This window comes from Rhincodon typus, chromosome 5, assembly GCF_021869965.1.
Source record: "Rhincodon typus isolate 14 chromosome 5, sRhiTyp1.1, whole genome shotgun sequence".
Classification (NCBI taxonomy): domain Eukaryota; kingdom Metazoa; phylum Chordata; class Chondrichthyes; order Orectolobiformes; family Rhincodontidae; genus Rhincodon; species Rhincodon typus.
The window spans coordinates 51,672,790-51,689,951 of NC_063336.1; the positions used below are offsets into that span (position 1 = coordinate 51,672,790).

Genomic DNA, 17,162 nt, shown 5'->3' on the forward strand with positions numbered 1-17,162 from the left:
GGGGACAAGAATTAGCAGCCATTTATATACATGAGTCACTAAAGAATTCAATAGAAATTCAGGAAAGAAAGATAGCTAGAGAGTAATTAGAATGTGGAACCCACTAGCACAAAAAGCAATGGAGGAAAGAGCATAGATGTTTCTAAGAGAAAGATAGACGCATGAAGAATAAAGTAATATAACTAGTATTTCTATGGCATTTTTGACATACTTAACCTAAATTAGGGAAGTTACCAAACAAAATTTGACACCAGCTACTTCGAGATATTAGGTGATGAGAAACATTGTCAGACATGGAGGTTTGAATGAGTATTTTAAAGAAGCTAATATAGTCTTATTTTATAACGCTTATATGAAGGGCCTTGGAATGTTGTTAATACGATATTATGTTAATTTGATATTTTAATTTAGTATTTATGCATTATACTGTAATTCACCAATGACCAAGCTGCACCTCTACAGTTACCTCATAGACCTGCGTATTAATCTGTTCTTGACAATAAAAAACAAAGTCCCTTCTGTTATATGGTGGTATCCATTTGTGCCGTTTATTTTGCAAAGTTCTCCAGTAGTCCCTATAACTGAGTAAAATAGCTAGAATAGAAAACTAGCAACTAAGCAGCATTGAAAGCAATTATTCTCAATAAATTTGAATTTAAGTTTTTTAGATAACATTTCAATACTGGTGTTTAACTTTGTGTAGAAATCATTATGCAAATGTAGTGGTTGGTGGCCATGGAATTCCATATTCCGTGTGCTGTGTGAGAATCTTCAGGGCTGCTGTTTAACTGTTGTATAAATTATCAATGTTGTAACTGAGAAAGCAATGAAAAGCATCAACACTTTCTTTGTGATCCATGTTACTTAGTGCATCGGTTTTTTATTGATGACTACATCAGTTCAAAAACATGTAGCTTAATTGAGTTTTCACAGACAGGAAATATTGTTGCTGTCATGTCCATATGATCAATTGAGCAGTGACTTTTACAAGATGGTTTGAACACCCTTTCAATTTTGCAAGGGACCTGTAAAATGCAACAATGAATATTGATCCTTTCTGCTGTAACTTGCTAGCACTGGCGAAGGATTGCAATTACAGTTCCTTTAATTCTGTTGAGTCTGTGCAAGAGCAACCCATTTTTGTAGTAACAGCAAAATGCAATAATCTGTTTCAAAACTTCTTCTGATGAGATAAGCTGTACGATCCTATACGCTTGATAATTGCTTATTTCTCCAGTATCTTAACTTCTTGTCACTTTGTAGAATAAGTCAAACATTTTCTTTAATGTGATGTAGTTATCGCTGGCAAGTCTAGCATTTGTTGTCAATTCCTACTTACCCTTGACTTGAGTGGCTTGCTAGTCCATTTTCAGATGACAGTTAAGAGTCAACTACATTGCTGTGGGCCTGGTGTTACATGTAGGCCAGAATAGGCAAGCAAGGTAGATTTCTTTCCCGAGACTATGTTAGTGAACCAGATGGGGTTTTATGGAAAATGGAAATCAAAATATATTGCATCTAGTGGTTCATCTGTATCTGTTCTGTTTGTTAACCCCTTAACCCCCAGTAAGTACATTTGTCAGGCATAATATCCCCTTCATGAAGTTATTTGACTCTGCTTGATTAATTATGTTTTTCTAAATGCTCCAATATTACATTCTTTGTGATAAATTCTAACACTTTCCCAATGACAGATGTTAAACTAACTGGCTTGTGGTTACCATCAAAAACATGTGGTTAGCAATAATCTGCTTATTGATGCTCAGTTTGGGTTCCACAAAGTCCACTCAGCTCCTGACCTCATTACAACGCTGTTTCAACAGTGGACAAAAGAACTGAATTGATGAGGTGAGGGGTATCAAGGAGCCTGAGCAAAACCGTATTCGGTGGGAATCAGGGAAAATCTCTCCACTGGTTGGAGTCATACCTAGCACAAAGAAAAATCATGGTGGTTGTTGAAGCCAGGCGCCTCCAGATTCAGGATATCTCTGGAGAAATTCATTAGGGTAGTGTCTTAGGCGCAACAATATTTAGCTGCTTCATCAATGATTTTCCCTTCGTCATAAAAATAAGAAGTGGGAATGTTTGTTGTGCAATCACCAATGTTCAGCATCGTGCATGACTTCTCAAACTGAAGCAGTCCATGTCCAAATACAGCAAGACCTGGACAGTAACCCATGTTTAGGCTGGCGAGGCAATTAACATTCCTGCAATGTCAGTGTTAAGCAAGGACTATTTCCAACAAGGGAGCATCTGACTATTTCTCCTTGACATTCAATGGCATAAATATTGCTGAATCCCCCATTATCAACATCATGGGAATTACCATTAAACACTACATCCACAAACATACATTATCTCCATCACCTACACTCAGTAGCAGCAGTGTGTGCCATCTACAAGATGCACTTCAGAAATTCACCAAACCTTCTAAAGACAGCACCTTCTAAAACTATGACCACTTCCATCCAGTAGTACAAGAGCAGCAGATAGATTGGAACACCATCATCTGCAAGTTCCATTTCAAACCACTAACCATCCTGACTTGGAAATACATGAATGCTCCGTCACTGTCACGGGGTCAAAGTCATGAAACTGCCTACCTAACAGCATAGTGGAGGTAGCCAGACTAAATGGACTGTAGTGTTCAAGAAAGTGGCTCACCACCACCTTCTCAAGAGCATCTAGAAATGGGCAATAATTGCTGACCCAGCCAGCAGAACTTTGGTCCAATGAAAGTTTAACATATCTAAAAGCTTCAATTTCTCTTTATGGTGTTTCAGTCTTACTTAACCTTTCTCCAAATCTTTTTCAAACTACAGCTCATATTAAAAATGTTTTTCTCCTTTATTGCAGATATTTCTTTGGCGGGATCAAACGCATAGATGCAGAGAAACAATTGTTAATGACTGGAAATGGAAACGGCTCCTTTATAGTCCGAGAAAGTGAAAGCAAGTTGGGTGACTATTCACTCTCAGGTATATTCCTGTGTTATTTGGTGACTTAATAAAATCTTTTGCTATTAATCCATGATGCTAAAAAAATCAGTTCTAATCTGTATCTGTAGCCTGAACAGAGTCTTCATGAATTTTCTGCCTTGTCTTATGAGGCATATGGGAAGTGGTCCTTTGTTCACAATTAAGTCAGGACTTTCTAATACCAAAGATGGTGAGACCAGGACTGGCCATGCTTTGAAAAAAGCAGCAGTGTCCTGATGCCTCTTGAATATGCTGGAGTTTTCAAATAGAGGCTGGTATGTTGGAAGATGTGGAAAGGGGGAGGTGAATGGGCTAAGCCAGTAGTCAGTTCACTCCAGTTAATGATGTGATGATCTCCTAGAGGAGCGTACTAATGGATTGCATAGGGCAGGAATGGGATTCTCAATTTATAATCTGCTGAACCTCAATTGTCTGTGCAGCTAATGGGTTTAGTACAGGCAGAAATGATGATAGTCTTGCGCTGGATCAGGCACTTTATGTTTCAGTTGGCAATTTTGTATTTAGTTAAGCTGCTGGCAGACCATGGTGCTGTTCCACAATCCAGTGGTGGATGTCATTATGGCTGCCAGTCACTTTTGCTGCTTGTGCTCTGCAGGTGCATCTTATCCTCTGGAAACATTGATTGGGTGCCAATATCATTCTTGTGTATCGATGGAAGAGGGAACAGATGCATGTGGATGTGGTGCCAATCAAGCAGGCTGCTTTCTCCTGGATGGTGTCAAGTTTCTTGAGTGTTGTTGGAGCTGAACTCATCCAGACAAGTGAGGAGTATTCCATCACCCTCCTAGCTTGTGGCTTGTAGATGCTAGACAGGCTTTGGGGAATCAGGAAGTGTGTTACTCACTGTAGGACTCCTAGCTTCTGGCCTGTACTTGAAGCAACAGTATTTATGTGGCTAGCCTAGTTCAGTTTGTGGTCAATGGTAACCCCAAGGATGTTGATAGTGGGGAATTCGGTGATTATAATACAATCAAATGTCAAAGTAAGATAGTTAGATATTGTCTCTCCTGTTAGAGATGGTTATTGCTTAGACGTTGAGCAGTATGAACCTGACTTGCCATTTGCCAGCCCAGGCCTTGATATCCTACAGGTCTTGCTCCATTTTGACATAGACTTCATCAGTATCTGAGGAGATACGAATGGTGCTGAACACTGATCAATCATTGGCCAACATCTTCACTTCTGATTCAAGCAGCTGAAGATTATTGGGCCTAGAGCACTTCCCTGAGGATTGCCTGTGGAGAGCATTCTCACTGATTAATTTTGCTTGTGCTCCTTGATATCACATTCGGCAAAATGCAGCCTTGATGTCAAGAGTTGTTATTTTCACTTCCTTTCATCACTTTAGTAATGATTGAGTGTAGTATGATGGATGGTAATTAGCCGGTTGGATTTGTCCTTTTTTTTGTTATACAGAACATATCTGGGAAATTTTCCACATGTTCGGTGACTTGCCAGTGTTGTAACTATATTGGAACAAATTGGCTAAGGGCACGACAAGTCTGGAGCACACGTTTTCAGTCCAATTGCTGGAATATTGTCAAGTCCCATAGCCTTTGCAGTGTCCAGTGACTTCAGTTGTTTCATGATATTACAGATTGTGAATCAAATTAACTGAAGACTGGCATCTGTAATGCAAGGGACTGCTGGAGGAGGCCAAGATGGATCATCCATTCAGCACAGTGTGGAGCTGGAGGAACACAGCAGGTCAGGCAGCATCAGAGGAGCAGAGAAGTCGATGTTTTGGGTCGGGACTCTTCTTCAGAAATGGGGAGGGGAAAGGGACCTGGGAAATACATAGAGGGAGGAGGGGTGGCCTCCGCTACATCGGTGAGACCAAGCGCAGATTCAGGGTCCATTTTGTGGAACATCTGCGCTCTGTACGTGATAATCGACAACACCTTCTGGTCACCAACCATTTTAACTCCCCCTCCCACTCCCTGGGTGACAAGTCCATCCTGGGCCTCTCTAGTGTCACAATGGCACCACCTGGAAACTGGCGGAGCAGCACCTCATATTCCACCTCAGGAGCCTACAGCCCGATGGTCTGAACATGGAATTCACCAGCTTTAAAATCTCCCCACCCCCAGCCTCATCCCATGTCCAAACCTCCCTCTCGTCCCCACCTCCTTGACCTGACATTGCCTGTTCATCTTCTCTCCCACCTATCCACCTCACCTTCCCACTGACCAATCCCCACCACCTTCTACCTGTATCCACGTATCACCATCCCATCTACCTGCCCCCAGCCTCACTGCTCCTCCCTGTATTTATTTCCCAGCTCTCATTCCCCTCGCCAGTGCTGAAGAAGGGTCCCAACCCAAGACATTGACTTTCCTGCTTCTCCAATGCTGCCCGGCCTGCTGTGTTCCTCCAGCTCCACACTGGGTTGACTCTGACTCCAGCATCTGAAGTTCTTGCTATCTTCCATTCAGCAGTTCTGATTGAAGGTTGTATCAAACGCTTCAGTGTTCTCTTTGCACTGACATGCTGGGCTATCCCACCACTGAGAATGAAGATGATTGTGGAACCTCAGCTTCCAGTGAGTTGTAGACTTGTCTCCCATCATTGATGACTGGATGTGACAGGACTGTAGAGCTTAGATTTGATCGTTGGTTGTGAAATAATTTTGTTCTATTTATCTCATGCTGCTTATGCTGTTTGGTGCACAAGAAGTCCTGTTTGATTGCTTCATCAGGTTGACCCCTCATTTTTAGGTATGTGTGGTGCACCTCCTGGCATGCCCTCCTGGCATGCCCTCCTGTACTCTCCATTGAACTAGGGTTGATTTCCGTGACCTAATGATAATGTTCCACTGGGGAATTTGCCAAACCATGAGATTGCATATTTGTTTGGAATACAATCAGCTGCTCTGATAGTCCACAGCCCCTCATGGATGCCCAGTCTTGAGTTTCTAGATGTTATGAAATCTATCCCATTCAGCACAGCGATGGGGGTCACACAACACAATGGAAAGTATCCTCAATGTGAAAGATTCTTCTGCACACAGACTATATGGTGGTTACTCAAGTTGATAGTGTCATGGACAGATACATCTGTGGCAGGCGAGTATGTGTTTGTATATTTTTTTTATCTTGTTGATTCCCTCACTACCTGCCGCAGACCTAGTTTAGCAGCAAAGTCTTTTAAGATTTGACCAACTCAGTGCTGCTGGTGAAGTCCCCACCAGGATTGAGTATTATGCTTTTATGCCTAAATGCTTCCCCCAAGTGGTGTTCAAAACGGAGCTGTACTGATGCATCAGCTGAAGTTTATGGGGTACGAAAACAGCAGTAGCTGGTAAAACCCAGCAGGTCTGGCAGCATCTGTGAAGAAAAAAATCAGAGTTAATGTTTTGGGTCCTGAGGAAGGTTCATCAGACCCTAAACATTAACTCTGGTTTTCCTTAGCAGATGCTGCCAGACCTGCTGAGCATTTCCAGCAACTTCACTTTTTGTCCCTGATTTCCCACATCCGTAGTTCTTTCGGTATGCTAAATTAGTTTGATATTCTGAGTTCTGTTTCTTCAGTTGCAATTCTACGAAATGGGATGGTTTATTCAAATATTCAGCTTTTGGCAATTTATATTTTTCTTGCAGGCTTGAGGGGAGAAGGGATTCACCAAGATGTTACCTGGGATGGAAAGTCTCAATTGTGTGGAGAGACTGGATAGGCTAGGTTTGTTTTCCCTGGAGCAGAGGAGGCTGAAGGGGGATTTGATTAAGGTGTACAAGATTATAAGAGGCATAGATAGGATAGATCATGAGAATCTTTGCCCGATGGTGGATGTGTCATAAGTTTAAGGTGAGAAATAAGTGGTTTGGAGGAGATGTGAGAAAAACCTTTTATCACCCAGAGGCTGATAGTAGTGTGAAACATGGTGCCTGAGAGTGTGGTGGAGGCAGGTACTCTCACAATATTTAAGAAACAATTGGATAAGCACTTAAAATGCCAAGGCATAGTAAGCTATGGACCAAATGCAGCTAAACAGGATTAGTTTAGTTTAGGAACAAAAACAAAGTTGCTGGAAAAGCTCAGCAGGTCTGACAACATCTGTGAGGGAAAAGATAGAGTTAACGTTTCAGTCACTGGACTGGAAACATTAACTCTGTTTTTTCCTTCACAGATGCTGCCAGACCTGCTGAGCTTTTCCAGCAACTTTATTTTTGTTCCTGATTTACAGCATCTGTAGTTCTTTCGGTTTTTATTTAGTCTAGTTTAGTGTCTGTTTATCAGCATAGATAAGGTAGGTTGAAGATCCTATTTCCGTGATGCATGACTCTTTGACTTTCAGGGACGGAAAGTTGAGATGAGATTGTTGGGTTATACTGCAGTTAGTTTTACAGGAAACCCCAGGTTTGGGGACAACGATACCAAAATATTATAAGTATCCTGCTTGCTCTAAGGCATTTTGAAGCCAAATCAGAAATGAAAACTCAGTCTTCTGTACACAGAGCACCACCCACTCTCCTTCCTGGACTGCCACAATAGTGTTGCAAGAGGCTGGCAAAAAAAAAACAGATCAGGATCTTCATTGAAATTTATAATTAGTGTGCATCTCTGTGAACAAGAGGTAACAAGAATGTGTTTAGTCATCCTAAAATTGAGGGAGGGCTCATTCATTGCATATTCATGTTGTGGAGCTCTTGTAAAGATAAATCAGCTTATGACACATGATGAAGTGGAGTCATTTTTGAATGTGAAACATTCATATTTCTCTCTGCACAGGTGCTGACAGTCATGGTGAGTTTATCCAACACTTTGTTTGTATTTTCATTTACAGAACTCAGCATTAAATTTAATCTGCACCTTATTAGTCCATGCCACTAACTCACATTCTTTTGAAGATTGATGCTATCCTCCTTATCAGAAACAAAAACAGAAGTTGCTGGAAAAGCTACCTGGGCCATAGATCCTTGCACCCACCTTCCTGTAAAGACCCCATTCCATTCTCCCAGTTCCTCTGTCTCCGTTGCATATGTTCCAATGAGGCCAACTTCGACAAGGGAGCATGTGAAATGTCCACCTTCTCCCTCAAATGAGGATTCCCCAGCACCGTTGTCGACAGGGCCCTCAATGGGGTCCGATCTATCTCCCGCACTTCCCCCTCACCCCCTCTCTTCCCTCCCAAAACAGCAATAGAGTCCCCTTGTCCTTACCTACCATCCTACCAGCATCACATCTAGAAGATCATCAGGCGCCATTTCCACCACGTCCTGCGAGATGTCACCACCAGACACATATTCCCCTCCCCTCCCTTGTCCGCCTTCCACAGGGACCGCTCCCTCAGGGGCACCCTGGTCCACACTTCCTTCACCCCCCACAGCCCCACGGCATCTTCCCCTGCAACTGGTGAAGGTGTAACACCTGCCCATTTACTTCCTCCCTTCTCAGTATCCAACAGCCCAAACATACCTTCCAGGTGAAGCAGCACTTTACCTGCACTTCCCACAATCTAGTCTACTGCACTCACTGCTCACAATGTGTCTCCTCTATATTGGGGAAACAAAGCATAAACTGGGTGCATCAGGGCATAACGGCTATAGGGAGAGGCTGAATAGGCTGGGGCTATTTTCCCTGGAGCGTCGGAGGCTGAGGGATGACCTTATAGAGGTTTATGAAATCATGAGGGGCATGGATAGGATATATAACCAAGGTCTTTTCCCCGGGGTGGGGAACTCCAAAACTCTCTGGTAGGTTTAGGGTGAGAGGGGCAAAAGGGACATAAAGGGTAACCTTTCATGCAGAGGGCGGTGCGTATATGGAATGAGCTGCCAGAGGAAGTGGTGGAGGCTGGTACGTTTATAACATTTAAAAGGTATCTGGATGGGTGTATAAATAGGAAGGGTTTAGATGGATGTGGGCCAAATGCGGGCAAATGGGACTAGATTTATATAGGATATCTGGTTAGCATGGATGAGTTGGACCGTACTGTATGTCTCAATGACTCCATGACCAAATGACCGGATTCACCCTCTGCTTTTCTTGCGGGGTCTCGAGGATGCTACATGCTGACCACTTCCTGAGGGACTAGTGGTCAAAGGTGTTTTTCTTTGCACATTCCTCCACGAAGGACAGGTGATATGGAATCTCCAATTGCTTGGAGCATTCTGCGGCAACAAGGCCAGTCCTTTGCAACTCCGGGGATGAGTAGAATCTCAGTATGTTGTGACAATTGGTGTTTGCGTACTGAGGGTCTATGCACAGCTTGATGCAGCCATACACACAAAGGTGGCCATCAGGATGAGGGTAACCTTGGGTACTGTCAGTGCCCAGATGCCTCTCACCCACTCTGATGTGTCACTATTTCTGCAGCTTGTACTTTAGCTCATCAGTCATTCCTCGAGCGGTCAACTCTTGATTCAGTTGTGCTTATTCACACCAATGTCCACCCGCTCCCATATACTACAGCTGCAGCACATCACCTGCCCTGAATCTCCTTTGATCAATTAATTTGGATGTTAAGTATGGGTGTTAATATTTCCTGATTTAAACCACTTGCCTGATAAAAAGAGGCTCAGAACTAACATGCACCAATCCCAGAAATAGGCTGTCTGCCACTGGTTTTAATCTCCCGTTGTTGCTGCCCTTCTCATGCAGGTCCACTCTTCTCTTTATAACTTGGTGCTCCACTCTATTTGAGAAACTGATAACTCTAATCCTTTTCTTCCTCATTATGAAGTTGCTAGCCTCGCACTTTCTTGTATGCTTTATGATGCTGCTGTTCCCATGCTCTCTCATGCTGTTTCAGAAGCAGAGGGTCCACCTCTCTCTAGCTGTTTTAGGTCATAGAGTCATACAGTGCGGAAAAGACCCTTCAAGACTGCATCAACAATAACTACTTCTAAAGGTGTGCTAATCCCAGTTTCCTGCACTTGTCCCGTATCCAAGAATGCTATGATATTTCAAGTGTTATCCAAATATGTTTTAAAGGTTGTAAGGTTTCCAGCCTCCACTCCCTTCCCAGGCAGTGCATTCCAGATTTCTACCACCTTCTGAGTGAAAAAATATTTTTTTTTTCTCAAATACCCTCTGAATTTTCTGCCCCTTACCCTAAAACTATAACCCCTAGTGATTGACCCCCTCAACCAAGGGGAACAGCTGTTCACTATTCACCCTGTTCATACCCCTCATAATCTTATACACTTCAATCATGTCCCCCCTCAGCCTTCTTAGTTCTAGAGAAAACAATCCAAGTCTATTTGATCTCTCCTTATAGCTCAATTGCTCTTTCCCAGGCAACATCCTGGTGAACCTCCTCTGTACCCCTTCTAATGCTACCACATCCTTCCTGTTCTGGGGTTACCAGAACTGTATACAGTACTCCAGCTGAGGCCTGACCAATATTCTGTAGAACTCCAGCATTACCTCCTTGCTCTTTTACTCTGTACCTCAAGTGACCGTATGCCTTCTTAACTATTCTATTCATGTTCTCTGCTGACTTCAGGGATAATTAGCCCAAGATCCCTCTATTGTACTGAGCTACCTAGCGTCCTGCCGTTCATTAAATACTCCCTCACCTTGCTTCTTCTTTCAAAATGCATCATGTTGCACTTATCATGGTTAAATACTATTCACCACTGCTCTGCCCATCTGACCAACCCATCCATTGTCTTCCTATGACCTACAACCATCTTCTTCACTATTAACCATCCTACCAATCTTGGTGTCATCGGCAAAGTTGCGTAACATTGCCCCTACATTTACATCTATATCATTCATGTATATAACAAACAATAACAGGCCAAGTACTGAACACCAGCCTCCTGTCACCCGAACAGCCTTCTACCACTACCTTTGTGTCCTATTGCTAAGCTAGTTTCTGATCCATCTTGCCAAGTTTCCCTGAATTCCATATGTTTTAATCTTCTTAATCAGTCTCCCACATGGTAACTTGTCAACAACTTTGCTAAAGTTCATTTAAACCACGTCAAGCGAACTTCCCTCATCCACATACTTGATCACGTTTTTGAAAAATTCTAACATATTTGTTAGGCATGACCTCCCTTTGACAAAGCCATACTGACTCTCCCTAATTAACTCATGCTATTCCAAACAGATATTCATTCTCTCCTTCAGAATTTTCTCCAACAGTTTCCCTTCCACTGACATGAGACTCCCCTGTCACTATTGCTCTTACTTTCTTCGTCTCACCCTCACACAGTCAAGCGCTTGTGGTGCCAGAAACTTGACTCTAACTGCACCTCTCCATGGTTTCAGCGCCATCATCAGCTTTTAAAATGAATACTGGTAGTGAGCAGGACCCCAGGAGTCTCCTGCATGACTTGCCTGTTCCTTCTGGACTGTCTGGTGGCCTGAATTGAATTGGCTGGCAGCTATGACCTCAGGAGGAAGCTGAGACTGACCACCCACCTTGCACTTTTGGGTGACAATGGTTCTGAATATTTCACGCCGGTTTTGTGTATAGGTATACTGGCTTTCCACTATCACTTTCCACTAAGCAAGGAGCTCTCTTGGCTTAAATATTGATGACACAAAGATAGGAAGAAAAGTGAATTGTGAAGAGCACAAAAGGAGCATACAAAGTTATATAGATGGGTGAGTGTGCAAATAGCTGGCAAATACAATACAATGTGGGAAACTGTGACACTGTCCATTTTGTTGAAAAAATAAAAAAGAAGCATATTATCTAAATGGTGAGAGGTGGAGTGCCATGAGATGCAGAGAGAGATCCAGGTTTCCTAGTGCATGAGTCACAGTAAGTTAGTATGTAGGTACAACAAGTAATCTGGAAAGTTAATAGAATGTTATGTTTTATTGTGAGAGGAATTGAATGCAATGTTTCCGTTATACAGGGCATTGGTGAGACCACATCTGGAATACTGTGTTCAGTACTGGTCACTTACTTGATGAAGATGATAAGATGTTAGAAGCAATTCAGAGAATGTTTCCTAGAGTAAAACTTGGAATGAATGGATTGCATTGTGATGAAAGGCTAGTCGAGTTGGGCCTATATCCTCTGGAGTTTAGAAGCGTCGGAAGTGATTTAAATTAAACTTATAAATCCTGATGCAACTTGACTGGGTGGATGTGGCAGGGATGTTTCCTCTTGTGGGAAATTCAAAAATTACGGGTCATTGTTTAAAAATAAGTGGTTGCCCATTTAAAACAGGTGAGAACTTTTTTTCTTGGAGTGTTGAGAGTTTTTGGAATGGCAGTGAGTGCAGAACCTTAAAATATTTTTAAGGCAGAAGTAGATAGATTCTTGATTACGAGAGGGATGCAAGATTATTCTGTGTTGCAGGAACGTAAGGTTAAGGGTAAAATCAGATCAGCCATGACCTTATTGAATGGTGGAGCAGATTTGAAGGGCCGAATGGCCTACTTATGTTCCTTGTTCATATGTATATTGTAAAAAACCTGCTCAAGTCAAGTATCAGGATTTCTAACTGACTATCATCTAAACTAAAGTCTTATTTGCAGATGTCATTGATTTATATAGTCAATTGGACCATGAACAGTCTTTCCTTTCTTTTATTCTTTGAGTTTGGACTCTTGGCCCCTCCACGGTGTTTTCCATCTAATAACTACACAATTGCATTATCTTATCTATTGTGTCATTATGTACCTATTTGATATTAAGGAAATGTACTTTAATTCCTAGTGGTAGTTCAGATGATAACCAGTTTAACCAGTTCTTTCAGGAATAAGGTTGCTTACAATAAACAAGTTATCTTTGAGTTTACTGAAAAAAACCTCTTTTATTCTAAATAAGAAATAAAGAGAAATATGCTGACCACTTTGATGATTAAGTAAAACGTTTACACTTTGGAAAGCTTGTAGGGCTTGATTAATAGTGCAGTTCATCCACCAGTGTTGTGACATCTCCTTGTCCTCCTGGCCACCACCATTCATGACTGGATTTGATGGGAGAGCAGTACTGTTGTTTGTGGGTTTGCTTAGCACTGTCTGTTGCCTGCTGTTTCTGCTCTTTAGCTTTTTCACACATGCTGATTGATATGCTGAAATGATTCAACATACTTGGAAGGCCAAAGCAGGATTTCATGTTCAGATATCTGATCAGAAGACCCACAACCAGATGGGTTTCTGTTGCAGTTGGTTGGGTAGACACCTATATTTTTCAACTAGCTCATACTGGTCACTGAAACAAAACTTAGGTTCAGTGACACTTCGGTAGTCGCTGTGTACCTGTTCTCCTGGAATTATCATTTCTATTGAGATTTTAGTGTTATGTTATTTGTCCAAATGAATGACCAAGAGAATTTGACTTTTTTGTCCGCTGACTGAGTTTGGTTGCTAGATGATATTAGGCACAGATTTTAAGAAGATACAATGACTAGTTGGTCCTATGTCGTAAATACCCCATGATATTTTTATTCTGCTTTTGTTTTATTATCTTATTTTTAACGTCAGTTCACTGTCCAAAGGCAGATCCAACCTATAGCTCTTCCATGGATAGAACAAGCAAGCAGGATCTGAAATCTCACCCATCTGGAACAGGGATCCCTGAAACCCTGTGTCTTTAGCACTAATCTGATCTATGGTAGCTGTCCAGCTAAATGAACCAACCAAACCCCCAAGTCAGTCAGAGTCATAAGTCAGGCTGAATTGTAAATGCCTGTTGTAATCTGGAGCTATGGATAGTGATGGAAGAGGGTCCAATTTTCTTTCCATTACATGGTTGACCAGGAATCTCTCCTTCTCTTACCATTTGGTATTTGTTGGAAGGAATTCCAGATTGATATTCAATCTGTTTGCCTGCATTACGAAGATATAATACTTGGCCATCAATTCCTGGATTGGGACTCAAACTCAAAGCTTATGGCTCAGAGGTAAAAATCCTACCCACTGTGCCACAAGACCTCCTTTCTACCACCCACTTGGCCCACAAATGTTTTCCTCATGGTTCATGCTAGCACTGAATGTTTGAAATTCATTATGTTAGTGACATGAATCTGAAATTCCACTGCATTGCTTATATTTAGTGAGGTCGCACAACATAGTATGGAATGTTGTATTTGTGTATAATATCAAAGCTCTGTTTATTTTACTGTTCTAGCAAAGATGTGTCTGTTAAAAAGGTTAAACCCTCTCTTTCAAAACTAGTTTCTGGCATACTTCAAAATTTCAGCATGTGCAAGCATTCATTTTATTTATTTGGATATTTTTGAGAGGTTTATTTTACATGCAGAGTCATTAATATTGGCAAAGGAAAAATTTCATAGAATCTCCCAGCCAGAAGGGAACATTCAACCTAACCTTCCTACACCAGCTTTTTGAAAGTGCTCTCCAATTTTGCCACATGCATAGGTTTCAGTCATAACCCTGTAAAATAGTCTTTCTTAAATAAATGTCTGCTGGCTTTTTCAAATTTCCTATGGGGTCTGATTCCATCTCACTTTCAGATAACGTTTCAGATTATTACAAATCTCAGAGTGAAGAAATTCCTCTTCATGTATCTTCTAGTGCTGAGGCCTTTAAATTTACATTTATAATCTATTATTACCATCTCACTTGCCAGAAGAAACAAAATCCCTTTGCTTGCTTTATGAAAAGCCTTGATTCTTTTGAATACCTCTATGTCCATTTGATGTTCTCTTAACTTTATCTGGACTCAGGAGAACAAACACAGTGTCTTCAGTCTTTCTAGAGAGATGAACGTCCTCATCCCTGCCATTATTTTAGTAATTTTGCTCCAAAGGTCTCACCAAGAACTTAACATACTCCTAAACCAGTGAGTAGAATTATACAGAGAATTCCTGTCACTTCGAAGAATTTGTGAATATGCATCCCTGTCACTGGGACATTTCCCTACTGATTCCAATGGGCCAGAGCAGAAACTTCATACGAGGATTATAGCTTTGTGGTGAACTTGTAACTCTATCCCTCTATCCCTATGGATGCTTGACACACATCACAGTCGAAAGCAACCACAATCTGTTTGACATTTTGATAAATAATTCGCATTCATTTATCACCTTCCATTCCAAGAAAATGTACTAGCTCTATGATGCTGGTTCTCAAGATTGTTTCTCCAAAAATACATCACCACACTTATTTGCATTAAATTGTATTTACTTTGTGTCTGCCCATTTCACATGTTTATTCTATTTATGTCCTCCTGAAGTCTACTGCTATTGAACTCACTATTTACAATGCTGCTGAGTTTGATATCATCCACAAACTTGAATATTGTATTCCTATCAAATCAAGCTCAGGTCATTTATGTGTAGCATGAAAGGCAACATCATAAATATGTCTTTCTATGTGCACATTTGTCTGCCTTGTATACAATTCCCAAATGCATTAGACATGAATTATCCATACATTTTAATGCATTGTTGATGATATTGTGATTCTTTTCAAATATACAAGTAATGTAGTAATATATAATGTTTTTGCTATGTGGAGAAAGTAAGCCAGAAAATTGATAACAATGAGATGATGAAGTAACAATATTCATAATGATAGCTTGGAGAACAAAAATGAATGATGGGGAAATTCATTTCCTTTGTGTAAGACACAGTGGTTTTGTTCACTTGAACATTAATCACACTTATGAAACAATTCTTACTTTTCTTATGTCTGTATTATTTGTTTCTTTTCAACATTTCACACTATAAGAACAACCGTTGATAGGCCATGGTTTTATTTGCAACAACTCCTCTATAAACATAGACAATGCTAACCTTAAAGTCTAAGCTCCTTTATATCCTTCAGAAGTATTGCCTAATGTATCTGATAAAACAAAGCAGATAGTTTTATCAAAGGATCATAATTTCAGGATTGACATCTGGTGAACATTGCACAGAACCTTTATCTTTTGTGGGCATTCTTGACACAAGACGAAACAGAAAGAAATCACAAACTTTATAGTTACAATATAACTAAATAATTTGCATTCATTTAGTGCCTTTCAAGATCTCAAAATATGTTTTATATAGTTGAGCCGACAGAAGACGTTTGAAATGTAGTCACTGGGGTAGCATTGGTGAGTGTTGCAGTGAACTTGAAAACAGCAAGAGGCCACAAACAACAATAGCATAAAATAAATAAAAGAGCCTGCCTTAGTAATGTGAATTGAGAGACAGTAGTATTGAAGGCATGCGTTTCAGAACTTGCCACATGCATAACCAAGCTGTTCTAGTACAGCCGCATTTTTGGCATCTACCTGACATGGTGAAAAATTGCCCAGGTATGTCCTGTACACAAAAAGTGTAAAATCCAACCCAGCCAATTAACGCCACATTAGTCTACACTCGATCAACAGCAGTGCTACCAACAGTGCTTGCTTAGCAATAACCTGATCAATGATACTCAGTTTGGGTTTTGCCAGGGCTACTCATTACATCCTGGGTTCAAATATCTTCAGAAAAGCTGAACTCCAAAGGTGAGGTGAGAAAGACAGCTTTAAACTTCAAGGCCACATTGGATTGAGTTTGGCGCCCAGGAGCCCGAGCAAAAAACTGATATCGGGACAAACTCTCTATTGATTGGAGTCATACTTTATCCTTTTAAGCTATGCCAACACCGTTTATCCAAATAAACACCGTTCAAAAAGAGTTCTGTCAAACAGTTGAGACAACAAGGTGCAGGGCTGGATGAACACAGCAGGCCAAGCAGCATCATAGGAGCAGAGAGGCTGACGTTTCGGGCCTAGAGCCTTCATCAGAAAAGGGGGAGGGGAAGGGGGTTTTGAAATAAATAGGGAGAGAGTGGGAGGCGGATAGAAGAGGGATAGAGGAGAGGATAGGTGGAGAGGAAACAAACAGGTCGAAGAGGCGGGGATGGGGCCAGGAAAGGTGAGTGTAGGTAGGGAGTTAGGAAGGGGATAGGTCAGTCCAGGGAGGACGGACAGGTCAAGGGGGCGGGATGAGGTTGGTCGGTAGGAGATGGAGATGCGGCTTGAGGTGGGAGGAGGAAGAACAGGTTAGGGAGGCAGGGACGAGCTGGACTGGTTTTGGGATGCGGTGGGGGGAGGGGAGATTTTGAAACTTGTGAAATCCACATTGATACCATTGGGCTGCAGGGTTCCCAAGCGGAATATGAGTTGCTGTTCCTGCAACCTTCGGGTGGCATCGTTGTGGCACTGCAGGAGGCCCAGGATGGACATGTCGTCTGAGGAATGGGAGGGGGAGTTGAAATGGTTCGCGACTGGGAGGTGCAGTTGTTTGTTGCGAA

General features: G+C 41.6%; 1 protein-coding gene across 1 annotated transcript in view; it reads left to right on the forward strand.

Annotated features, from left to right (window-relative positions):
- frk (fyn-related Src family tyrosine kinase) overlaps positions 1-17,162 on the forward strand; it is a 113,020-nt gene that overhangs the window by 64,854 nt on the left and 31,004 nt on the right. The window contains exon 2 of the mRNA XM_020519916.2: positions 2,857-2,978. Coding sequence (XP_020375505.1) covers positions 2,857-2,978 — 122 coding nt within the window. The remainder of the gene's footprint in view (positions 1-2,856; positions 2,979-17,162) is intronic.